Source organism: Vulpes vulpes, chromosome 4 (assembly GCF_048418805.1).
Source record: "Vulpes vulpes isolate BD-2025 chromosome 4, VulVul3, whole genome shotgun sequence".
NCBI classification, from domain to species: domain Eukaryota; kingdom Metazoa; phylum Chordata; class Mammalia; order Carnivora; family Canidae; genus Vulpes; species Vulpes vulpes.
The window spans coordinates 3,277,514-3,304,606 of record NC_132783.1 but is presented as its reverse complement, the minus strand read 5'-3'; the positions used below and the strand labels follow the sequence as shown (position 1 = coordinate 3,304,606).

General features: G+C 47.0%; 1 protein-coding gene across 4 annotated transcripts in view; it reads right to left on the bottom strand.

Annotated features, from left to right (window-relative positions):
• The window catches only part of MAML3 (mastermind like transcriptional coactivator 3), a 407,787-nt gene that overhangs the window by 166,161 nt on the left and 214,533 nt on the right, over positions 1-27,093 (bottom strand). For all 4 annotated transcript variants that reach the window (XM_072755217.1, XM_072755218.1, XM_072755219.1 and 1 more), the window contains exon 2: positions 4,689-6,194. In XM_072755217.1, coding sequence (XP_072611318.1) covers positions 4,689-6,194 — 1,506 coding nt within the window. The remainder of the gene's footprint in view (positions 1-4,688; positions 6,195-27,093) is intronic.

Genomic DNA, 27,093 nt, shown 5'->3' with positions numbered 1-27,093 from the left:
TATATCCAGTTATACTGAGAGTTCAGGGGAGGAATAAAGAGACCGTGTGTGGGGGGTTATGTCTGTTTGTGGAGCAGTAGTATAAGCAGGTTAAATCCTCATCTTCAACAGAATGGAATGACTGAAAAACTGAGGAACAGCAGTTGATGGAGATAAAATAAGAGAAAACAACTTAAGAATGGAGGGGATGAAGCAGAGGACTCTCCTCAAAAGCCTTGCAGTCTGATTTAATTTTGGAAACTATGTCGTGTATTATTTGAATGAGATAAACAATCTATTTTAAGGAAACTAAACAAAGGAGCTCCAGGTTTTTAAAGTTAAGAAAAATGCATCTTCAAAGAGATTTCCAAGATGGCTGTGAATACTGGAGCTCTGTTCTTTTTGTGGGGATTTTATTTTACGAAAAGCTCATAATAATATACCTCACATGGTATCCAAACACATTTTAGAAAAAATAAAACTGGAAGAGGAAAATACTCGATAAAATATGAGCATACGTGTTCTCATCGTGATACAAACAGCCACACATAGCAAACACATATGTAAAGAATAAAGTAGCACAGTAGCCTATGATTTAGCTAATCCTATTGACAGTAATCCTAAAAATTAACATCACGTTTTGGAAATTATTCACTTTCCACTATTCCATGTAGGAATTATTTTTTAGGCTTTGGGTATCCCTGTAACCTTCCTTGACCCGCAGACAGCCATTTGCTTTTGGTTTACTTCTTTCATAGTTGCTCCATTATTTTTTTTGTTTGTCAGACACAGAGACTGAGTTTGCTGTCCCAGCAATCTCATTGTTGTTCTATTGGTTCAAGATAACCACCTCCTATCAAAGGATTCTTTTTAGACCTGTCTTTCCGGTTCTTCTATTTGATCTCAAAAACAGCTCCGTGTTATTTTTGCTAATGCTCTCTCCACTGGAGCTGATAATCAAGTAAACATATTTTTGGCTTGAACTTTGATAATTGCCGTGTTTAATGATTATTAAACATTGTTATGTTGGAGACACAGTGTTAGGTACTATGAAAAAATAGCAAAAACAGAGACACAGAGACAGAGGTAAAGAGAAAGAGAGAAACAGAGAGAGAGAGAGAGAGACAAAGAGATCCTGTCTTTGAGAAACGAGATTAGGAAAAGATAATAGACATGACCAAAGTAAGTTCTGGTTATTTCAACCCAGAAATAGATACTTTACAAATTAAAAAGCAATCCAGAAGGTCCAATACATGATGAAGTTCCAGAGAGTAAAAAAAAAAAAAAAAAGAAAAAGAAAAAGAAAGACAAGAAGAAAGAAAAGAAAAAGGAAAGAAGAAATGATCAAAGAAATAATACAAGAACATGACCCAGAGAAGATTCTAAACACTTTCTCTGGGTTATTGGTGCAAATATTGGCAGAAAATTTATTGATAGTTCTTGTCACTGTCTTAGCTGAAATTTGATGGGGATTAAAGAGAAGTGAAAAGAGGATGTGGAGAAAGAAAGGAAGAGAGTGAGTGAGAGGTGTGGGTTTTAGAACTATCTCCTGAAGCAGGGGGGAATTCACAACATACGTAAATGAATAGAAATAACAGTATCACGTCCATCCAACTGGCAAAGTGGATAAATAAGGATTTTTTAAAAAAAGAATTAGTGAAGCATAAACCTTTTTTTTTTAAACAGGGGCTTTCCTTTGCTGAAAAAGTATTTTTCCTGAAGGTAGAATTAACATACATACAGTATAGAAAATTTAGAAAATTCAGTAAAGCATAAAAAGGAAAACAATAATCACAATTTTACCAACCCAAAATACCACTACTCCAAATGTTCTAGTTACTCAATATTTTTCTACACATATTAAAAAACACAATCTGGACTATAACATACAAGCTAATGCATGATCTGATTATTTCGATCATCTTACGAGCATTTCCATGTGATTAATCATTCATTAATATCATCATTTTCATGTACCTTGTTGATCTTTCCAAAATATTTATTTTGGTCCCCATTTTTCATTATCGTAAACTAAACCATGGGCATAATCTTTGTACATAAATCTTTGTCCAGTATTCTAAGTCTGAGGAATAACATGTAAATTCTGAGTTGTGGCATCATTTGATAAAACATATTGGAAATTTTGAAATAAGCTTTTTTCCCCTGGTTTGTGATTCACTCTTTAAAAAAATATCCAAGTATACGTGAGAAATGGCATCTTCTGAGAGAAATGGCATTTTCTGCAAAGATCCCAAATAAGTAAACATCCATATTAAGATAATTATCTTGGAGTAAATGTTTCAGTATTACTGGCTTTGGTATTCCAGTCCTTCAGTAAAACTAAGTGCTCATCGTGATCCTTGTGGCCAGCAAAGAGTAAAGTGAATTTTCACTAGCAACAGCAGAAAACAAATTTGAACTGCACCTATATATAATTATATTTTATATCTTGTCTGTAATTTGAGCTCATATTTGTGCAATGTACTCGCATATAGTGTAATTAACTATTCTGAGAGCTGTGTAAATACTGCTCCACAATCAGATAAAAGCATGAAATAAATGGTATGTTTGCAGAAAGATATTCACATGTTTATATATGTATTTTGAAGCTCGTTTCAAACAGTGGTGAGTTAATATTTCATTAAAAAGTGTGCTTTTGCTTGACGGTTCTTTTTGAGGTTAAGAAGTGATTATTCTAATAAGGCCTCAAAAAGGCAGACTCCGTCCACTGTGAAAGTAGCTCGTGAGATGGAAGGAAAGAGGAGGAGCCCACAGATTTAATCCAGAAAACCATCACTTTTGTTTCTACACTTGACTGAGTCCTTTCAAAACATGACCTCTGCAGCCCAAGGCTTCGGTTACTCATAGTGAGGCAAGCACGAGGATCTGAAATGAGTACCTTTAACATTCATGTTCCAGCAAAGACAAGAACTTTGTCCCAAGTTAGCAGATTTCAAAAGACATTTAGTGAGGGTGGGGGGGGCGGGTGAGGATGGGTTCACATTGCACCCACATGTCTGCAGAGCCTGTGAGTTGGAATTAATCATCTTTGGTCTGGCTCGGAGAAAACACTCTACTGTCGCTCACGTAAAAACAGCCAACGCAGAAGCACAATTTGTATTAGGATTAACAACAGACCATTCTGACAGCTTGTGATCTCATAAACCCCTGACTCGTCTGGCCTACAACAAACATCCCTGTGTGTTGCCTGTATTTTTGCCTCCTTCAGAACTCAAGACTGAAGTGTATAAAATGTTGCATTTTCCAACGGTGCTTTAAAAAAAAGAAAAAGAAAGAAACCAAGATAAAACCCAAAAGCTCACATTTCAATGATGTTTTTCTACCAGCTACTGATTACAGCTGGTGTAAACCAAGCTATATTTTTATTTCTCCAGACAGGATTTCTCCGGAGCTGGCCGGCATGTGCAAACAAGAAACCACTGTGGGGTTTTGGGGTTGGGAGGCTGTGAAGGCCAAGAATCAAGCCATAGAGCTCAGGCCTGTCTCTGCAGGCCGGCACCACCTCCCACTCCGCAGCCTCCATCAAGCTTTGGGAGGGTGAGGGCGGGGAGGGGCGCCCATACAGGGAGATGCCAAGGGCCCCTCGTGGTGCAAGACCTGCCTGCACTACTTCCCAGTCCTTCTACTGCATCCAATCGTGGACACATATCCAAGTGCTAGATAGAACCTGCTTGCACAGGAGAGGCCTTAATGCAAAGAATTTTCCGCAAAATCCCCAACTACGACGCAAATGTCAGAATCCTGAGAGGCCTGAGGCACAGCGTAGCAGTTGGTGGTGACATGGTGGCTCCAGTGAGCTCACCCAGGTTGGAGAAGTCAGTAGAACAGCGCAATTCCCCACTCCTCCCAGGGAGATGAGGTGTTAAGGGAGCTTTGGCTGCTTGCTGGTCAGGATGAGGGGAGTGAACGCTTGTCATAGAGGATTCACTCCCCACCCGGCTGCCACTCATGTTTACCACAGATGGGGGACAGCCCTACAACCCTAAACCAGGAGGTCGTGAAGGAAGACAGTGGGAAAGAGGAGAATTTATTTAGATCCAGCACTAAGATATAGTCACCATCAACTTCCCCTGAGTTAGAGCTGAATGCTTCGGGAAGGTTCGACTGCACTCCCAAGTCATGAGGGTGAAACAGCTTCTAATTGCGCGGGCTTGGCGACCAATGTTTGAACACTGAATGGTCCTGCAGAAATCTACCCTCCACTTCCCTCCGAATCTACAGAAAACTCTCCTACTTAAACATCAAGACTCCACATCTCCATCATTCACAATTCAGTCCGAGGGGGGTTATCCAGGGCGGGGGGTCATCCAGGGCCTCCCGAAATGCTCTCGAAATGCTCGGCCTTGCTACCACCCCGAGTCCAGGACTGTGACCTGGGAGAGAAGCCACAGAAGGGGCAGCATGTTTTGTCCTGCAACCTGTGCGTCCTGCCTCTCTGGGGGCACGGATTTGACCGAATTTCTGGTTCCTTATCTGCTGGCAGGAAGCAAAGAGGTCGGATTCCCAGGCATTCGAACACAGGGAGGCCTATGGTCAATCTTCCCCACCCCTTAGAAGAAGGGGGGGACAACCCAAAACCTAAACCTGGCGACCACCCCAAGGATGGACAGGAAGGTTCAACAGGTAATGGGAGCCGCCACCCGAGCGCCCCCCACCCTGGCTGGGGTGCGGCTCACCCCCACCCTTACCTGACCGTGGGACGGGAGCGCGGCGTAGGCCATGGGCTGGGGCATCGCGGCCTTCTGCTTCAGGAGAAGCATGCGCTTCTGCTCCTCGCTCAGGTGCGCCCTGGGGGCCTGCAGCGGAGGTGGCTGCGGCGGTGGCGGCTGGATGTAGGGCATCAACGGGTTCTTGTTGGGGTTGGCCATCGGGGGGGTCATCCTCTGACTCAAGTCTGCGTTAAAATGGGTCAGAGGCTTAGTGTTGCCGTAAGTGAGAATATTGTGCTGCTTGTTCAAGGAGTTTGTACCCAAGTTATTTGGCTGCTGATTGATCATATTCATGTGGTTCTGAGGGAGGTAGTTATTCATTGTCGTCTTCTGCAGGTTGTTTGCCATGGGAGGCACTATGGGGTTTTGGTTGTTAAAGGCTTGGGGGTACATCATTGGGCTATTTGGTTTTTCCGCAGCGAAAGCTGCTCCGTAGGGGCTGGACGGGGGCCCTAAGGGAGACCAACTGGAAGTCTGGTTCGAGTGCTGCTGCTGCTGCTGCTGCTGCTGCTGCTTCTGTTGCATGAGTTTGGCCCTTTGCTGCTGCTGTGCAGCCATCTGCTTGAGCTGCTCCGCCGGGGACATGTCGGAGCCGGCCACGGCCACCGGGCCCGACGCGGAACCGGCCACGGTCACCGCTGCGGGATTAAGGAGATAGCCGTTTCCAGGCCGAGGTGGAGCCTGGCCTGGTGTGTGGCCTTGGTTCGGAGTCTGAGGGGACTGGACGGCACAGTTTGCTGGTGAGCTGGCGGGGTTCGGAGCTGCGGGAGTGCTGGCAACCGAAGGTAAACTAGTGGCCGTGGAGACGGTAGAAAAGGGAGGGCCAGAAGAGGAAGGCCTGGCCTGGGGGGATCCCATGGAGACGTGTGCAAAAGGAGAGTGAGAGGGGTCGCTCTTCACACTCGCACTCTCCTGGGAGAGGGGGGTCTCCGTCGCCGGCTGTGAGAATTCGGGCTCCTTCTTCTCTTCAAAGTCTTCGTTGAACAGGTCCTGTATGTCATCTTCGGGGACCGTGTTGGCCAACTCATCTATTAATTCTTGCCACTCCTGATCGTTCAGGTTGATGTCCGAGAACAGCTTGTTCTGATTCGAAAGAGATGTTTCTGATGTGTCTATGCAAGTAGGGTCGTCTAGAGGTTCTTGTTTGAGCTCCTTGCTCTGCAGGATGGTGAAGCTGTCCTCCAGGTCACTGCAACCATTGACAGGGAGTTTGATCTCTGGAAGCCTACCATTCTTACTCAGATCTTCTAGAAGCCCAGGAGTGTGAGTTCCACTATTCTGCAAGGGCAACGAGGGCTTCAGGTCAAGTTGGTGAAGAGGAGAAGCTGAAGGCAGTGGCATGTTGATGGTTTCCATTCCTGTAGGAATGTCCTTGCGTATTCTCTTGCTAGTCGGAGAAAAACTCCCGTCGCAAGCACCATTCTGCTGGTCTCCGTTCAGCGGTGATCGGGCTCCTTCCAACTTCCTTTTCACAGTCTCCTGGAGCTGGAAAAGCAACAGGAAAGAGGGTGAGGAGATTTCCAAGTTATCGTTTACTCTTTGGGCAAGGTGACGTGCAATTGCTGTGAACGAACTTAGAAATGCTTTATAACACGCGGCAAAGAAGTTCTACATCGAATCTCAGAAGTGGCCAGGCTTCACATCCTGTGGGAAAAGGTTGCATCCAAAAGAAGAGCTCATAAGGCTAAGAGGTAGAAAACAACATAGACTGGAGTGCGGGGAACAAAAGAAAAAGAGACAGTTAAAGGCAGTACTTCTCCTACAGCAAGGAATCCTCTACTATTATTTTTCAAAGAAACGCAAAATGTGAGACTTGGCCCAAAATGTGTTATACTTGAGAAAGATGTTAATACCTATCTCAGCTTTTTCTCACATCTTAACTGAAGACATCAAGGAATCAAATCAACAATATTTTTAAAAAAAAAACACTAAAAACCCTTTAAGAATATGGAATTTAACACATTTACTGAATAGCACAGACATGAAGATTCATGGTTAGCATAACCCACAGCTTCCTTTCGGCTCTTATTTACTTGACCACCCCGCACCCCGTGGGGCGGCAGCCCGCTCTGCTCGACAAGCCTGCTTTCATTGCTCTCCTTGCCATCACATTCTCCCGGATTTCCTTCTTTCTCTCCATCTGCTCTTTCTCAGTGTCCTACGTATTCTTCGTTCTTTCTCCTAAACGATGCGTAAGTGTTTTGCTCCTGCCCACTCTGCGTGCTCGCCTACGTGGTTTCATCCACTACAACAGCTTCAACCACCTTCTCTAGGTGGACGACCCTGTTAACAATGTCCCCAGTCCAGTCTTCTCTGCAGAGTTGCACCAACTCCAGCGTCTTCTTTCTGGATGTTTCATGGGCATCTAAAACTCAACAATGTCTCAAACATGATCCTCCCCCATGAGCCCTATCTCGGTATCTACCCTGTTCCCTACTCAGTATCTACTCACTTGCCCCAACTGGAGACCTGAGCATTCTTCTCAAAATGTCTCACATCACCAACCACCGAGTCCTGTGGATTGCACATCTTAAATATCTCGCTGATACACCCACTCCGAGGCCAGGATACCATTTTCTCTTGCTGACTGATTGCAATAATCTTCTAACTGGTCTCTCTGGCTTGCCTCCATTCATCCATCCAATCTATTCTCTACACTGCCACCGCTTTCGAGAAATGTATTGCCTTTCCTGTTTATAACTCTGCAATGATTTCCGTTGCCTTTAGTTTAAAATCCAATCTGAGCCTACTTCACCTAGTTTCTGCTCATCATTCCAGGTTCATCTTCCTGCTTCTCTGTTTAGCATCACCTCCCCGTCTCCTGCCAAACATTTTCTATCAACTCCCTTGAAAGTCTTTCAGTTTCTTAGATGTGCCAAGGTTCCTTCCACCTCCAGAGCACTGTACATGTTGCTTTCTTTTCTCGGGACAGACTTCTTCCTTCCCTCCTCCCCTTCCTCAGGTTAACAGCTACCTATCTTGCAGATTGTAGTCACTTCCTCTAGGAAATCTTACATTGCTTCCCCACCTCAACTACATTAGGCACTTTGTTTGACCCACCTATATACTGCGTCGGATATCCCGGAATAGAGGTTCCAAGCAACCTCTACTTCCTCATTAGAGCTCCTACCATACCTCCAGGTGATTGCCTGAGTGGCTGTTTAGTGTGTTCCAAGAAGGTAGGTACTCTGATTTGCTTACTGTGTATCTGTGGGGGCTGCACCTACTGTTCAGGTTCATAGCAGGAGTTAATAAATAAGGGCAAACTGAATGATTAATTCTATTGTGTGATTCACAGGAGCTGAAAGAGGTGAGTTTTAATCAGAGCTGGAGAGCACGAGAGCAGGAGGGAGCCCCATTGACCATAAGGAATACCCCCTTTCGCGTGTGTGTGTGTGCCATGGGTTTGGCTTATTTATAGGAAAGACCTTGTTTGCATAGATTGCTAGCAATTTAGCGTGCAATCAAACAGAGGGCCCCGGTGCGCATGGCCTGTGGTGGATGAAGCCGTGTGATGCTCCTTCAGCCCAGGCGCAGCGTCATCCATCTGCAGCCCCGGCCTTTTGAACAGATCCCTGAGGCCCTTAGGGACTCTTTTGTTCCAAAACCTGCAGGTCAAAGCAGAGCCAGACCTCCCCAGAGGTGGGGACCTCTGCTCCCCAGAGGTGGGGACCTCATGCAGCAGGAGTCCACGGGTTGTGGGGCCTTTGCTTCCCTGTTCTGTGGAAATTTTTGCCACTGTGGCTTCCGTATGACCCAGGCACTGAGGTTCCTGGTAATGGGAAACATACCAGTTAAGGGTTGTGTCCACTTAACTGGACTTATTTGAGAAGTCCAGTTAAGAAAACTCTCGCTAACTCTATGGATTTATTACCTGTAAACCTAATTCACCTGTCTGCCCCCTTCCTTCCTGCCAGAAAGGGCGAGTGCGTGGGGGTCTGGTGAGACAGCGTGCCATAGGGTAGGTTCTGAGACAGCGCCTGCTGAATGACCAAAGGGAGATGAAGGCAGGTTATGAGGAGTTTCGGTAACTTTACAGAACAGAAGGCAAAAGGCAGGATGACATGGGGAGCGGGGAAGAGGCAGCGCGGCCCTCCACTTGGGCGTCGCCTGTTCTTGGCAGAGGGGCAGTGTATTGCGGAAGCCAGGGAGGACAGGTGAGTTCCCTCTGACCCCATTCCTCAGCACTCACACGTGGGGCTGCCAAGGCTGCAGAGGAGCACTGGGTATAATCAAACCAATCTGCGGATGCTGAGGGAGATTCTCAGCAGTGCCACTTGATTGCTATTCTCTCCTAAGTAGAGGATTCCATTTCAAAAGTAAACACAAAAGCTCCTCGAGTAAAAATCCAGTCTAACTTTGCTCCTAAATCTTGTATTTTTATTATTTTATTTTATTTTTAAGATTTTTGTTTTTATACAGATTTTATTTATTTATGCATGAGACATACAGAGAGCAAGAAGCAGGGTCCATGCAGGGATCCCGATGCAGGACTCAGTCTCGGGACTCCAGAATCACACCCGGACCCAAAGGCAGGTGCTAAACCACTGGGCCACCCAGGGATCCCCCTAAGTCTTGTATTTTTAATCACAACACCAAACACAGTCTGCAGTCACTTGGTGGAAGCCCCAGGTTGCTGAAAACAGGGCCTAACTGGGAAGCACTGGAATTTGACTTCAAAGAGGGTACTGGTTCAATCCACATAAGGTAGAAACTGCTGGAAAATTATGTTATTTATTTAACAGACCAGGAAACCATTGTTCTGAACATAAGTATGGCAGATATTCGAACGGAGCTCCAACGCACAGCAGCAAGTTCAAATATGACAGTTCCAAGGCCTAAAGAAGAGAAGACATGGGGCCCTTGGCACCCCCCAAAGCAATGTTAAAATAATAAAAATGTCATAAAAACCAACCTGACTTTATTTGTAGAAGTTCAGGTCCATGACTCTGTTCTAGGCCATGAAATGGATGAGGCAGGATGGGGAATGAAAGATAAATGGTCTGTTTCTCTGTAAAACAATGGTGGCTGAGACGACGCTGAAGGACAGGTCTGGCTGGGAACCTCCACGTTTCACCTCTGCCCAGCTGGCGGGGGCGGGGGGGCTACCAGGGTGAGGTAGTCCTGGGCAGTAATACGGAAACGGGGGCCCCGGCTCTGTAGTTACAATGCCTGGCTTCAAGCCTATGACTCTAGCTCACCACCACCACCACCCCCACCTACAGTTAATACATATAAATGTTGTCTGGTACTGAATAAATGTCAGCGATCATCTCCTCCATTAGAAAATGAGTCCCATGAGGGGAGGGGTTTTTTCTGTTTTGTTCACTACTGGGTCCCCAGTAGCCCACAGTGGAGAGTCGATAATTATCTGTTGAAAGAACGGATCGATCCTGGAAAACTTATTTAACTTCCCTTAAGTTTTGGTTTCCTTATCCACAAAATGGGTTCGTAGTATCTAGCTCGTAGAGTTACTGTGGGAACGAGCTGGAATGCAGTAATATGGAAAACACTTAGCTTCATGCCTGGTACCCAGGAAGCACCCACACAAAGCCTTAGCTATTATTATCTTTAACATTCAGCGATACCGACAGTCACAACTGCAAGTGAGATAGATTACTTTCTGGATCTCCAAACTATGAATAGGTAGAGTGATAATATTTCTGTTTCCTAGCTGGCGAAATCTTCATGTTTTCCAAGCATCTGGTGTGGCTTTTTTAATGTGAACAACAGCAATCAAATTTGCAATTCGAGCCCAAGTCCAAGTGCTAATGTATTCGTGTCCTAGATCGTAGAACCGTACTGGATGGTTGAAGTTCAAACCAAACGCATTTTCAGCATGTGACCTGAGGGCCTTTTCCTTGAGGGCCTCGATCTCCACCCCTGGCCCCTTTAACCAGTACCTTGACAGGCAGCATTTGGGAATATAAGGAAGACATCATTGAACATGCCATGTTGTGGTTTTACGTTTAGTTGTGTCCAAAATAGAGCAATCTTAGCGTCCCTACTGTCTGGCTCATCACCTTTTGCTATACGGGAAGGCGGTCGGTGTGTCTAACTCTCTTATTCCCTCTTGGGAGACAGAGGAGAAAAGGCAGGAAGAGATAGAAACTGTAAGGTCGAGAAGGCTGAGGAACTTGCAGGCGCTCTGCTCAATGAGCAGGAGGGTGGCTGATGGAACACAGGGCATCCTTGTGAGCCCCTGCCACCCAAGGACTCGGGTAAGAATCTCATCCCAAATGGCTTCATCTTAGCGGGTCCCTGGCCCTTCTGCTTTACAAAGCTGGAAGCCGCTCAGTAGGATTCGTGCCCTTGTGGAAGAAATCACAGAAACTCTTTACTGAGCATCAGCTTCCTTGTTCCCGTATTACTATTATTACGTGTAAATGTTTTCTCCCATTAAGGGAAGCCTTGGTGCCAGGAGCTGAAGGAAGCTGTTCATCCAACGCCTATGACAATATGGGCCACTGTCGTGTGTCAAGTACTCTGAAGGAAACAATTCCTCCTCCAGAATGGCTTGAGCGCGACTCTCTCATCTACAGTGTGGCTTGACAGCGTGTTTCCGTGAGGCTGTGGTGTACGTGTGTGTGTGTGTGAGAGAGAGTGAGAGAGAGACAGACAGACAGACAGAAAGGGAGGATGGGGTAGGGAGAGAGTGGAACTGAGAGACAGAAATTGAGAGGTAGAGAGAGGATGGCTTGGGAGGGTTGATAGGCCACTCGCACCAGTAATAGGAAGAAAAGCTTTGGGATCCCTGGGTGGCGCGGCGGTTTGGCGCCTGCCTTTGGCCCAGGGCGCGATCCTGGAGACCCGGGATCGAATCCCACATCGGGCTCCCGGTGCATGGAGCCTGCTTCTCCCTCTGCCTGTGTCTCTGCCTCTCTCTCTCTCTCTCTCTCTCTGTGTGACTATCATAAATAAATAAAAATTTTTAAAAAAAGGAAGAAAAGCTTTGCCTTCAGGGTTAGGAAGCACTTTCACACAGGATCATATTTTACCCTCATATAAAACCTTTGGGGGCAGGTCACGGGCTGGTCTTACAGTTCTATGGGGAAAGGGTCAGTGTTTTGGAGTAGGTGGAAAGGGAGGGGGGTAGATGACACCCATAACGGGGACGAGGAACATAGCTAAGACTGCCAGGCCTCTGCTGACACGGAGGGGCTTCGGTCGGGGCTTCGGTCGGGGCCCCCCTACAGATCCAAGAGTAAGACGTCCTTTCTGCCTTTCGACCTTTAGCAGTGCTAGTGAGTTAAAAAAAAAAAAAAAAAGACACCTCATATTGCCTTGTCCCTAATTTCGCGTGAAATTGGGCAGGGCCACAGAGTCTGGGAATAAAGAAGATGATCCCATTAATAATGAAGCCTTTAAGATGGAAGCCATCGGGGTAAGCCATCACATTCCTTGTCTCCTATGCCCAAGGATCGTCAAAAATATGCTTTATTATAACTATCTTACGGAGAAGGCACTTCAGGCATAGTGAGATTAAACAAGATCACAGAATGACAGAGCTGGGGCGGCGGGAGGAGGAGGGGGCTCCGCCCAGGTTCAAATTTAGACTCAGGTGTGACTGCGGAGCCCACCACACCGTCACCCGGGGGGGAGGGGGCAAGCCAGGCTGTGCCTTGGTCCCTGGCACCGGACTGATGCTGATCGTCAGAACGCTCTCAGACTGTTTTCAGGAACCGTCCCTGATGCCATCCTCTCCCCGCCACCCACACCCAATTAAACCTCAAGAACTATCTGTTCTTATCATCTACGGATTTTATTTTCATCTTCCACCCCCAATGTCACTGCATCCGTTCAGATCAACCCTCCCCTCCTCGTGATTTCTGCAGCAGCTCCTGAACGACTCTGCCCCAGTCTGGCTCGCTCCCCTCCAAGCCCCGCCTCTGCCCTGGGCCTGCGGATTTTCTTTGTGAAGTGGGAACCTGGTCGTGCCCATTCCTCACCTGCAGTCCTTCTGTCTTCAGCGGCCCCTAAATCCAGCACAGAGGCCCTCCGCTACTCCGCTGCTTACGCACGTCTCCTGTCTCAGCCATCACCTCTAACCTTCTTCCCTTTCACCTGTCCCCGTCGACACCCATCAACTCTAAACCTTTGGCTACACGTGATGATTTGCGGGTCCTGGGACACAGGTGCTCACCCTGTCTCTCGGAGCCTCTGCGTAGGTTGCGTACACTCTTACGCAACTTCTTCGCCTGACCAATTTGATCTGGGCTTCTCCGTTCAGTTCAGACATTACCTTCTCTACAATCCTGATCCCAGTGGGCCTCCCTGTGCTCCCATGGCTTCTCATACACATCATACTATGACCGCCTTCCTGTGTCGTCGTGGGACTGTACGAATGACTGACGGCTAAGGCGATCTCTCCAGTGACCATGCAGAGTGCATGAAATTGTCCCCCAAAGCACACACTTGAAGATGCTGGCCTGCCTAGCGTTTTCAGGACCATTGAGTCAATGTCCCAATTTATTTTGGTTATTTTAAGATGCCGGAAGTGGCTTGGGAACTGTCCCTTCCTCAATAATTCTGAGGACTCTTAAGGATTCCGGGAATCTATGTAGAGAACGACCAGAGAGCACAGGAAGGGACTCGTGCAACGGCAAACTGAAACTGAAACCCGGAGACTTCATGTGCCATAACCAAGGTCCGATGTTTTGACAGGTGTGTCAGCTCAAAATGCTGGACGTTTTCCTCGCTGAATTTTGAATTTTCATACAAAGGCTTTAAGCGCTTTTCACTCACCAACCAAAAGTGTGAGTGAACTTCCCCTCAGTGGAGATATAACCATTTCCCAGGACCTGAAGATGAACTGGAATTTCAGTTTGCAGATGCTCTAACTTAGAGGCCCAAAGGGGACATCTGGGTCATTTTAACCTGCTCTGATCAAACCAGAAGATGATTCACTGTATCAGTTTTCCTACGGTTATTGTCTTCTCATTCTACCAGCAGATAAATAAGCTTATGAACACATGGATAATCTGATTTGCTTATCTAATGTATTTGAAGAGTGACCCAGAATACTCATGTGTTAGGTATTTTAATTATTAGAGTACGAACGGTGCACAAAAACACCTCCAGAACTGTCTTCCAGATTTAGGCACCTTTGGAAAGGATCTTTTGAGGTTTATGTAGAGGTTCAATTTTCTAGACCATTCATCATCCAACTGTGAAGTCACCTGGAGAGCGGTCAAAAAGGCAGATTTCTTTGTCCCATTTCCACAGTTTCTGAGTTAGTACCTCAAAGTGGGATCCAGACTGGGACACAGGTTGGAGGCACAGGTATTTAAAGAAACCCAACAAAACTTGATTCCTCCGAGGTCATTGGTCCAGGATCCCTAGTTTTTTAGGAATTCTGGTAGAGAATAAGAATTCTGTCGGAGTTCTGACATTGTGAAGTTGTTGGTGTGATTTTTTTTTAAATACATATATATACACACAGAAACCCAATGTCCTTATAAAATGTTCCTGAGTTGACTGGTGATACTCTGAGATGGCTCTCAAACGGGACTAAGAAACGAGGCTCTAGACTGTTTTATTTCAAACCTCAGAAAACTTGAATTCTGCAGAAGCCTGCTGGATTTCTACAAGACTTTTCAAGAAAATGCTTATTTTTTCTTACATTTTCGGTGTCTCTGAGCAAAGGAACATCCTAGCCCATTTTCTCCCTCCACATTATATATGTACGTTCACGCTCATTCAAATGAACCGAGGGCATGCTGTGTCCCCATGTGCCAGGTGCTGAGGGGTGGACTCAGTCCTAAGAACAAAGATCACACCCGAGAGTAAACACGTGTCAGACATACACTGACCAAAGTGGAGTACTTTTTTTTTTTTTAAAGGAGATCTATGCGAAGGGCAGAGCAACACACAAAAAAGAGAAATCTTATCACAGCTCCTGAAGTCTTCCTTGTCAGCCTTTTATGCTCCTAACATTATTTTACAGAAAGAGCAATTTTACTACGTAAGTCCTACAAAAAATACACACACACACACACAACTATTTTCCTGAGAGCCAAGAGTTAAAGCCTCTACTCGTGACCATCCTAAGACACGGCTTCTCTGGACCCCATCAGTGGGAGACGTTGGGTCTCTGGAAGGAATGTCAGCCATGGGCAGTTAGAAATCCCCGTTCCGAAGTGCCCAGAAGGAACAGGATCCTCCTACGAGGGGCCTCACCCTCCTGGTGGGAATCTGTAACCGCGGTCACAGAAGCCCAAGGGGATGCTGGGGCACTGCTCAGCCCCCAGCTCAAGGGAACAGGGCCATTCAGAACATTCTGGGGGACTTTGAGGTTATTTTTAGAAAAGACCATGATCTTTTTTCCTTTCTCCTATGAGTCAGATTTAAAACTCTATTTCCAAGTCATCTCAGGTGTACACAAGAGTGATTGTACCTCTTTCCAGTGTTTGAAACACGGATGCTTACGCAATTCCAGCTGTGAGGTGCCAGAGCAAGGTACTCTTTAAAGGCCTCTAAAATGTGTGTGTGTGTGTGTGGGGGGGGGGTTAGATTTTTATGTATGCTTTTAATTTTTATTCCTTTTTTTTTAAAAAAAAGATTTTATTTATTTATTTGAAAGAGAGAGAGCCCATGCGCTTGTGCATCAGTGGAGAAGGGGCAAGGGGGAGGGAGAAGCAGGCTCATCCCAGGGCCCCGGGATCACGACCTGAGCCAAAGGCAGATGCTTAACTGACTGGGCCACCAGGTGCCCCATCCTTTAGTTACTCTTAAACGTGTGATGAGCACCAACTGAATGCACAAGAACACACCGAGAGCGGATCGGGAAGCTTCAGCCGCGGTGGCAGTCAGGCCCTCGACACTGAGAAACACTAAGTCCCAAGACCTCAAATCTCCACACTTGCAAATACATAAATGTTCTTCATACAGACGCTTGGCTGTCTCTCAAGTTTTTAAAAATATTTTATTTATCTATTCATGAGAGACACACAGAGATAGAGAGAGGCAGAGACACAGGCCGAGGGAGAAGCAGGCTCCCTGCAGGGAGCCCGACGTGGGACTCGATCCCGGGTCTCCAGGATCACGCCCTGGGCCGAAGGCGGTGCTAAACCGCTGAGCCACCCGGGCTGCCCCTGTCTCTCGACTGAACGAATAAATTATATTTTCATCACCAGTCACGCGAATCCCGTGCACTTTTTATATCTGAAGTCATAATGTTTTTCACAAGCTTCATGCACGCGGTTCAGGTTGGTGCTTCAACGATCACTGACTACTCGTTAAAAACCGGGACCGTTCCCTCTGCAAGGGCCAAGGTTCTAGGATCTTCGCATCTCCTCACGCAGTTTTCAGTGGGAAGCTCTAAACTCTTGAGTTTTTACCAGAGAAGGCGATTCACTGCTTACGAAACGTTTCAAGACCCGAGCCACCGTGCCGCCTGGTATCCTAACCGGTGTAGGCCTACCCTGCAGCGGGCAGTAAGCCAAGCGCCCTACACGTAGCACCCCGACGGGGCGGCAGGGCCGGGACCCATGGGGCTGGGGCTCAGAGGCGACAGTGACGGGTCCCAGGGCGCACGGCATCCAGTGTCCCCACCTGTGTCCGATGCCCCTGGCCTGGTTAGACCCCAGCACCCCTTGCCGGGGAGGCTGGCCCAGGGCTCTATCCCCCGGGGCGTGCGGCCCTAAGGAGGATGTGCTCCTCGAGGACGGAGCCGGCCCTGCCCAGTTAGCAGGCGTCTGCGATGCAGGGAGAGCCGCAGGCCTGGGGGCTGGGAGGGGGACACGCGTGGGCACCCCGGCGGCAGCTTCCTGGTTGGCAGCGGCGGGTCGGGAACGCGTGCCCCGCATCAGCGCCAGCAGCTCCTTCGGGGCTTTGCCTTAGGGCGGCGCAGCAATGCCCCGAGGAGGCTGGGGTGCAAGCCGAGCAGAAGCCACGGGGGGGGAGGGGCAGGTGGAAGCTCAGACCTCCTGTCCCCATTGGCAGCAGGAGCGCAGCCCGGAGCGCGGGCAAGGACCGCGGCTTCCCCTGCCGCCTCTGGGAGGAGGGAGGCCAAGCAGCGCTCCTGGGGGGGCCACTTCTCGCCTCGCCCCTGGGGACCAGTCCAGATGACTTTTTTATCACCGTTTACTCCAAAGGTCCCTGCTTTTCAACAAGAGATTCTCATTTTAGCGCTGGGCCCCTTCCAGGGGACGCCCTCCCCGGCACTGGGCCTGCCCGAGCTCAGGGGACACAGCGGGCCACCGCGCCCAGGCCCGCGCCGACGGCCGGGTGAGCTCCCCCGGGGAGACAACAGCACTGACATGAGGCTTCCTCGTCTACACAAAGCCTCTGGGTTCCCTCAAAGGGGTCACAGGCTGTTCTCCCTTGTGACGTGCAGTTTGCACAAAGGCCGGCCGAGGGCCACCCCCCCCCCCCCACAAGAGCCATCGCAACCTCTCCCCGCCTGCACACCCTCCCCCGCCCCCTGGGAGCAGTAAGTGAGCCACCGGGCTACTGTCCCTCCCAGCCCGCACGCCCTGGCAGGGTGCCACTCCGGAGCCGAGAGCCAAGGGACCCGGCGTCCGTTTGCCAGCTAGGGGGGCACCACGATCGACGTGCCTTTCGAGAAACTTTGTTCACAAACGGGAGACGAGGCACGAACTTGTGAATTTTTCTTTTCCGGGATGAGTCACCCGTGGGCGAAGACGTCCGCGTGCACACAGGCCCATTCGCACGTCCGGGAAACAGAGGCGTGAGGGACTTAACTGGCTCTGAACATCTCCGCCCGGGCGGCTGCACAGCACCGTGCGCTCCATCCAGAAACAGCTGGGCTCTGGGGGCTGTCGGCAGGGCTTTCATCTGTGGGGAGAAGCTGCTCGGCTTCATCCCACCAGCTGAAATTCATTTTTCAAAAGAAATTAGACCAAGGTACTGTTGTTATAGCAACAGTCAGAGTCACTTACACAGCCTCTTCCCTACAACCTCACTCTGACTTCTGCGGGCAGCGATTTCAATTATGGACAGGGAGTGACCAAGGCCGAGCCGGGGGCCAGGCCGGGGCGGGGGGGGGGGGGGGCTTTTCTTAGCCCTTTAAGGAGCAGGAGCGCAAAGCCTCTCTGTCCAGTCTGAAGCCCAAAGACAAGACCTGGTCGTGTCTCACGGAGTCCTCCCAGTCCTGAAAGTCAGTGAACGGTGAAGATTCCAGAGAAAAACCTTCGGTCCCTATGCTTTCAGCTCTTGGGTAGGAACTGGACATGTGACCACCAAGTTTCCTGGGGTTAACCAAGTACCAGCCGTTCTGGAATGGGGACTTTCGGTGAGGTCGGCAGCACCGTCGGATTCCGAAGTGGTCTTATTACTTTAGTCCCCTGCATTTCACTCTATTCTTGGCGGGGGGGTGGACTTCCCAATACTTCCAATCACCCACTCCAAGCCCTGAAAACAACAGTCAACTCCAAAATACCCCTTTCTTTTTTCTTTTTTTAAGATTTTATTTATGAGAGAGAGAGAGAGAGAGGCAGAGACACAGGCAGAGGGAGAAGCAGGCTCCATGCAGGGAGCCCGACGTGGGACTCGGTCCCAGGTCTCCAGGATCATGCCCTGGGCCCAAGGCAGATGCTCAACCGCTGAGCCACCCGGGCTGCCCCAAAATGCCTCTTTCTTGATGAAAATGTACACTTATTACCGAACCTCTATGGCAGACAGCTCTCCAAAGGTGTCAGCAAGGTAGTAGTCTACATTCACCCCAGGGATACCCCAAGTGGCAAACATCCATTAAACCAGTGCTCATGACGAATGCTATAAGCTGAATTGTGCCCTCCCCACACTCGTCTGTTGAAGCCCTAACCCCACCACACTTCAGAATGTGACTGTATCTGGAGACAGGGTCTTTAAGGAGGTAACTAAGCTAGGGGCACCTGGGTGGCTCGGTCGGTTGAGTGTCTGACTCTTGATTCCACTCAGGTGATGATCTCGGGGTCTCGGGGTCGTGGGATGGAGCCTGCGTCAGGTTCCATGCTCAGCGGGGAGTCTGCTTGACGATTCTCTCCCTCTCCGCTTCCCCTCCCCACCTCTAGAATAAATAAATAAATCCTTTTAAAACTGGGGGTAGGGGATCCCTGGGTGGCTCAGCAGTTTAGTGCCTGCCTTTGGCCCAGGGCGCGATCCTGGAGTCCCAGGGTCGAGTCCCACATTGGGCTCCCTGCATGGAGCCTGCTTCTCCCTCTGCCTGTGCCTCTGCCTCTCTTTCTCTATGTCTATCATGAATAAATAAAATCTTAAAAAAAAAAACTGGGGGTAATTAGGTTAACATGAGTTCATTAGGGTGGTCCCTAACCGAATCTGACTTGTGTCCTTATAAGAAGGAGAAATTGGGACAAAGATACATAGGGAAGACCATGTGAAGACACACAAACACACCAGCCTTCCAGGAGCCAAGGAGAGAGGCCTTTGGCAAACCAACCCTGCCGACAGCTTGATCTTGGGCTTCCAGCTTCCAGACCCGGTGAGGAAACACATTTCTATTGTTTCGGCCACCCAGTGTGTGTGCTGCTCTGTTAGGGCAGCCCCAACAAGCCCATACAACGAATAATCTGGTTTAGACCCATCTCTGTCCTTTCTGTGTCTTACGTAGGTTGGGCACCCAGTCACTATTGTCTCTCTCTCCAGATTTGCTCAAGCCTTGGAGCACCTGGTGTGTGTCAGGTTCCAGATCAAGCCCTGGGGCCCACGAGGGAACAAGCCTGGATGTCTGACCTCAGGAGCTTTCAGGGTGAGGGAGCGAGAAAAGCAGAAAAGCAAGGACAAGGTCATTTGTCGTGGGCCCCACTGCCGTGGAAGCCCAAAGGAGGGGCACCCCGCAGAGGGACTGAAGTGGAAGACTCTGGACTCACCACGAGGTGGGAAGCCAGAGGAGGATGACGGCCTCCGAGTGAAACCTCAGAGGGTTGTGTCTGGCGTGAGCCGGGGCACAGGGGAAGAGCCGAGACACGAGGCTGGGGAAGTAAGAGCCGACCAGATTTGGAAGGGCTTGCCTGCCATATTATGGAGTCTGGGCTTTCTCCAGAGGCTTTGGGAGACACCGGAATAACAAACAGTCCCTTGTCAGGCTACCTTCAGACCTCACAGTGAGAGAAATTGGTTGCAAAAGGGAAAATCCCTGCAGTGATTTGTTTGCCAGGCCTGCCCTAACAGCATACGACAGCCGGGGCGTCGTACCTGATTTCCTCACAGGTCTGGAGGTGGAGGTCCCCAGTCAAGGTGTGTGCACAGCTCTGGTTTCTGCCGACGTCGTTCTTCTCGGCCACCACACCACTGGGCCCTCATATGGCTTCTCCTCTGTGCATGGGCATCCCTTGTGTCTTTTTGTGTGTCCGACTTTTCCCTTCGTGTAGAGACACGGGTCAGGTTGGACTGAAGCCCACCCTTATGGCCTCATTTTAACTTCGTCACCTCTTAAAAGGCCCAATCTCCAAATACAGCCACATTCTAAGTCCTGGGGGGCTAGGGCTCCAGCATGCGAATTTGGGGAGCCGGCGGGGGGAGGCACAACTCAGTATCGTTCCCGTACAGCTGACCAAGCAAATGGCTAAAGGCATCCTTAACTCATAAAACTAATACAACACAGACCTGGTCTTGAGGCAAGTTGTTCGATAATAGCTATTTGGTCCAGAGTGTAACAGCATATTTTTTAAAAAGCGTCTCCCAATTTTATTTATTTTTTATTTATTTTTATTTATTTTTAAAAGATCTCATTTACTTATTCATGAGAGACACAGAGAGAGGCAGAGGCACAGGCAGAGGGAGAAGCAGGCTCCATGCAGGGAGCCCAACGCGGGACTCGATCCCGGGACCCCAGGATCACGCCCTGGGCCCAAGGCAGATGCTCAACCGCTGAGCCACCCGGGTGTCCCTGTCTCCCAATTTTCATCCCCAATTCAAAATACACTTCACATTTACCCTTTAACGACAGGCCACGAGTGTAGGCAGGGAGGGCTCTAAGCAAAGCCTCAGTGCGGGCAAGAAGAAACGTGCGTTATTGAGGAGATTCTGAATAATGACCATTCCCGGCGGCTTAGTAAGTGTTACTTTACACAGATCACCCACCCAACCTCAGGGTCTCCGACAAGGACAGTCGAGGCGCAGAGAAACTAGGGCCACCCAGTAAATCAGAGGGAGAGAAAGGACTGGGAGCCAGGCCTCCCTGGGCCAGCCCTCCGCCCCCTGCGTTAAATCACTTTGCCTGTAACAGGTTCAGGGTTAAAAAAAACAAAACAAAACAAAACAAAACAAAACAACCAAACAACAACAACAAAAACAGGTTCAGAATTTGTCAACTTTGGGTTCAACTTGTGGTGCACTGTCAATGCACTGTATCAGTGTAGAGTCAAAGTATGGATTTCCATGGTTTTATCGTTCTTACCTAGCCAACCAGATATTATTTACGCAGTTCCCATTCTAATGCTACAGTTAGGTTTGCATAATATTTTCTCTAAGTGCCTACTTTTGCATGGTTACAGCTCTCTAAAACTCCTCTGGGACAGAATTTTGTTCACCTTGGTCTCGGTTGTGAAGTAAAAAAAAAAAAATTTTGACAACAAATGACGACATTAGGGATATTTTTGAAGTTACCTGGCAGGGAAAAAAAAAAAAAAGGAGATTTCTACTGCAGTGACTATTTTGTTACCTTTTGTCCAATTGAACACCACAAATCAAAAAGAGCTGAACGTAAAGGCATCAAGCAAGGCAATGGAATAGATTCCACTGAAGACGGCCCACCCTGCCAGATTGAACTAGATGAGGTCTGCACTCACATGCTTATCAGTATTTAAAAATACCCCAAGTGTACACAACAGAAAATGTCAGGAACTTGAAAAGCAAAAATACGCATGTGGCGCTTTCCAGATCTCACTAAAGCACAGCAACTAAACAAACTTAATTACGTGAGCAGGCAACAGTTACTTAACCTCCCTGGACCCCCGTTTCCTCAGTTATAGGACCAGAGGGCAGGCCTGCCTGGTCTCCAAAGCTTGTTCCAGCTCTAACAGGGTCTCTATTTGGACTCTGGATTCAAATCTGTGACTCACTTTGAAAAATCACCCTGGAAGGCACCGGTGATTCAGATGGGCAGCTGAACTTGACGCGTAGGTACCAAGGAACTGAGAGCCTCATTTGAAGTCTGAGAGCTAGAATTCATTAAATTCTTCTGCACAGGTTTCTTGGCTTTAGTCAACTTGAAAAAAAAATACACTTAAATTCTCATCACTGTGATCTTCAAAACAAAACAAAAGCGTGTAAACCACATGGTTCATTTAAAAGGATTTTATTTGTCTTTTCAAATGGTCAGCTTGGTGTCAGGTGCTGGGCTGGGGACAGAGGATGCGAAAGATGCCCGAGACCTCTGCTTTCACAGAAATTCACGACCTGTTGCACATTTTCATTCTGCTCCTAAGCGTCTAGTGGAAAATGCTCCCATCATGTGTAACACCTGTCAGACATAGACAACAGCCGTGTTCCTACCCTGGTGAGCACAGTTTGGTTAACCTCTAGAACAGTGTGTGGCTCTTCTCCACCTCCACCATGAATGAGTCTGAATACATCGGCCTTAAATTACATGAAAAGCCTGAATGTGCCGGACCAGGCTACAGGTAGGAGCTCTCCACCTTTTCTGGGCATCCACTATTTCACTTCAAAGAGGCAGGCGAGTACGGGCCTAATCTTAGCTTCAAGTCAAGGGCCCTGGGTTCTAGAATCACTTCTCTCATGACTAAGCTGTGTGTTCTGTGAAAGTGAGCTGAAGATTTGCACCTCTGTTTTTTGCCTGGACAAAATCATCTCTACAAATTCCTTATAAATCTAGCAGCCAGGAATTTAACTCTCTAGTTAATTGGGATACACTTGGAAGGTGAACCAACTGACATTTTAGGGTTCTTCTCAACCTTGTGGTTCTTTTCTAAAATGCGTAACTAATTCCTAATTTGAAAGAATGAAAAAGTTTGTGTCTCCTGCTGTTTCTACGCATTATGTAGTAAAACCTGATTAATTCAATTCCTGATCATTTTGCCTTTAGCTGCAACTTGGCTAAGGGCCAACCTGATATGTATTCTTATGTACAAAAAAAAACAGAACTTACTATTAAAAAATAGGTATAAAAAAAGATTATATGGGGAAGAGTAGGGCTGCTTAACCTACTTAAAGGTAGAAATGGGTCTCAAGGACTCAAGCACTCAAGAGACTCAAATTTAAATAAACAGTTGATACATACATTATGAACTCTTCTCATATATTAATTAAAGTAGCTCCCCAAGGATGTTTATTTACTAGCAGTTTGATAGTCTAGTTTGAATTGCAGTTGTTACTTTTAAATATACGCATGTAGTATATATTTACCACCACACTTCAGTTCAGATTTTTCTCAATTCAGGCAGCTGTTTGCCCAAATTAGTTTAAATTAGGGAGAGTCTATTGTATTCATAAACTCTTCATCTAAATGGCAGAAATGATGACTATAAAATTTGTCTTAGGTTTGTTGGAACTCTGAGGCTTAACTTCTTGCCTGAGATTTGCAAAGAATGAACATGGAATGATTAATGGCCATTACTGATTTCTTACAGCTGTAACTTATCAGAATATGTATACTCTAATACTGTACCCATGGTAATTATCTCATTACTATGAAGTGTCACAGAAATGCATTATGCGAAGTATGCGTTGAATCACATTTAGCAATTTCTTTTTATGTTTAAATCCAGAAGCTTAGTGTTCTCTAATAGTGGGAGCTTTGCATGGGAGTTGGGGGCTTTACAAGAGCGTTGGAGCTTAGCATGGGAGTCATGCACAGGAGGGAAAGTTCCTTGGCACAAGTATAACAAGCTTTGCGACTCTGGTCACTCTTTTAAACTTTTCTGCACCTCAGTCGCTAATTTGAGAATGGGCATATTCATGTGTGACCCCTACTATACCTCATGGAAAGGATTAAGCAGATTAAGCCTATAAAACAGTTGGTCACCAGGAGGAAAGGCATTAAGGAAATTACTCAGCATACTATAGTGGTGACTTCTCCAACTGCATGAATATTTAATGAACAGGTACACATAATACTTGACACTTCTATGGAGCTTTTCATGCAAGTGTCTTAACATCACTTAAAGAAATGCATGGCAACAATTATCAGACATCTGGGAAGCATAAGCTCATTGGCCAGAGAGGGTAGAGACACAGCAGCTTTGTTTTTAACATCACAGTATTCCAGAGTTATATTCAAAAACAGTTATCCCACAAATCTGAAGATAGGGCCTTAGAAATAAAGCAACATTTATTTGAAAGCCATCCAACCATACATATGTGGTGACTTAAACAACACAGGTGCGAAACTTCCCTAAGAAGTGTGCACAGAGCTGGAGATGGGCCCTGTTAACTGGATGAGAGAAGTCAGCAAAGAGACAAAGAAATAGTATTAGTGAGAGGTCAAAATAAAATATCATTAGGAAAGTAGGACAAAAAAAGATTTTTTTAAAAGATTTTATGTATTTATTCATGAGAGACACACAGCAGAGAGAGAAGCAGAGACATAGGCAGAGGGAGAAGCAGGCTCCCTGTGGGGAGCCCAGTGCGGGCCTCCATCCCAGGACCCCAGGATCATGCCCTGAGCTGAACGCAGACGCCCAACAGCTGAGCCACCCAGGTGCCCCACAAAAAAAAAAAAGATTTGTAACTTCATTTGCAGTTTGAAATGATAACTAAGAGACCATTAGATTAGTATCAGAGTCATTCACAGGGAACATAAGAGAAGGTTCTAATAGGATATCCAGCAGCATCAATATCATCTGGAAACTCACTGAAATGCAAATGCTTGGCCAGTTCCCCAGACTTCCTGAATCAGAAACTCTGATCCTGGAGCTGGAATTCTGTATTTTAACAAGCTCTCAAGGTGAGTCTCATGAGTTTGCGGATCCTTGTTGAAGAACAGTGGTGCCTGTCCAACAGAACCTACCGAGATGATGGAAATGTTCTGTATCTACACTGATACATTAGCATCTAGCCGCGTGGGGCTCTTGAGTGCCTGAAATGTGCCTAGTGTACTGAGGCACTGACTTTTAAAATTTCATTAATTTTAATTAAGTCTAAAATAGCTACATTCAATGAGTAGCTATTCCATTGGACAGCAAAGTTCTAGAATGATGCGATAAATGAATGCCAGGTTTTGAGTCAGTAAGAAAAGCCAATGGTGAGGAATGGAGATGCTGAGTGTGACTCTTCAGTCTAAGAAATCTTGTTTGGAAAAACAAGAGGGTAAAAGGCATCATGGCTGTTATGTCGGGAGGTGAAGTAAAGGGTTTTTTTCAGGAAAAGGAAGTCTTGAGTGTGTTTGAATGTGAAGAGAAATCAGAGAGCAGGAGAGGTTGGTCCCAAGGAAACAGAGACAAAGGAAAAATTGTGATGGAGAGGACTAACTGTGGTAAAATATCCATAACATAAAGTTTACCATCTTAACTGTAAAGTGTACAATGTAGCGTTATTAAGTACATCCACAGGGTTGTGCAACCATTTCCACCACCCATCTCCATAATCCTTTTCATCTTGCAAAACTGAAACTCTATGCCCATTAAACAATAACTCTCTATTCCCTCCTTCCCTCAGGCCCTGGCAACCAGCAGTGCACTTTCTGCCTCTATGAATTTAAATATTTTATTTATTTATTTGTATTTGAGAGAGAGAGAGAGAGAATGTGCACATGCACATGGAGGGGAGGGGCAAGGGGAGAAGAGAGAGAGAGAGAGAATCCCAAGCTGACTCCCCACTGAGCACGGAGCCCGATGTACAGCTTCATCTCACAACTCCAAAATCGTGACCTGAGCTGAAACCAAGACTTGGATGCTTAACCAACTGAGCCACCCAGGTGCCCCTCTGTTCTATGAATTGAACTACTCTAGATAACTCATTTAAGTGGAATCACACAGTATTTGTCTTTTTGTGACTGGAGTGTTTCATTTGGTGTAACACCCACAAGGTTAATCTACGTTGTAGCATGTGTCAGAATTTCTTTTCTTTATAAGGCTGAATACTATTCCATTATGTGCATATACCGTTCGTCCATCTATGGACATTTCAGTTGCTTCCACCTTTTGTGCATAAATTGTACTACTATGAACATGGGTTTCCAAATACCTCGCCTTGCTTTCAAATCCTTTAGGTACATATATCCTGAAGCAGGATTGCAGGATTATATGGTAGTTCTAGTTTTAGTTTTTTGAGGAACTTCCATGTTGTTTCACGTGGTGGCTGCACCATTTTACATTCCTATCGAGATATTTGTTTTTGAGACCATGAAGAATGGATCAGAGCCATCAAAAGAATGATATAAAGACAAATGTGGAGAACAGGTATTTTGAAATGCAATTGCACATGTGTGTGTGTGTGGGGGGGTGCGGACAAGGCAGTTTAGCTCTAAAAGTTTCAATTTTCTCACTTATGTTGATGCAAGGACCTCCTGCCCAAGAAAGAACACTGCTGAGGAGAAAAAACCCTCAGGGCTTGAGAAGGAAGCCAAGGAAGGTTTTGTAGAGTTGGTCCAGCACAAGAGAAGAACAGGAAATCTTTTTGAGGGCTCTGAAGCAGAAGTATATACATAGAGTGTAGACGTATGTTATGGGATTGAATTGTGTGACCCCCCCCCAAAAAAAAGGTATGTTGAAATCCTATCCCCGGTATCTCAGAAAGTGACTTCACTCGGAAAGAGTCACCACAGGTGCCATTAGTTAAGACGAAATCACACTGGAGTAGACCGGACTCCTAAGTCAACATTGAGTGTTATGATTCTTATAAAAATACGGCCGTGTGAAGGCATGGAGACACACAGAGAGAACACCATGTGATGGCAGGAGCAGGAATTGGCGCCACTAGCTATAAGCCAAGGAATGCTAAAGAATGCTGGCAATGAGAGAAGCTAGGAAGAGGCAATAAAGGATCCCATGCAGAGTCGGAGGGAGCATGGCTCTGCTGACATCTTGACTTCAGACTTCCAGGACTGTGACACCATCAATTTCTGTTGTTTTAAGCCACCTCGTTGGTAGGACTGTGCTATGGCAGCCCTAGGAACTCATACAGCTGCAGAGTATGAATCTGCAACAGGCCAAGGTCACCCCACACCAGGGCCAAAATGAGTATTTCCAAATTACTGTGCATCCCGCCTATGAACACTGCGCTTTCTGACACACTGTGATAAGACAGGTGATAAGTCAACGTAATATATATTTTGAATCACGGTCCTCACTAAAAGATTCTCTTTCTTTCTGTCTGTCTTTCACAGGAACAAACGGGGCATGCCTATAAACACACGAAACGGTACGCTTCTAAGAACCAAATGGGAAAGAAATCTCAGTATCTCAGGCCAGAAGCACTGTCATTACTTGGAATTTCTTCTGGATTTTATTTCACCTGCATCTGG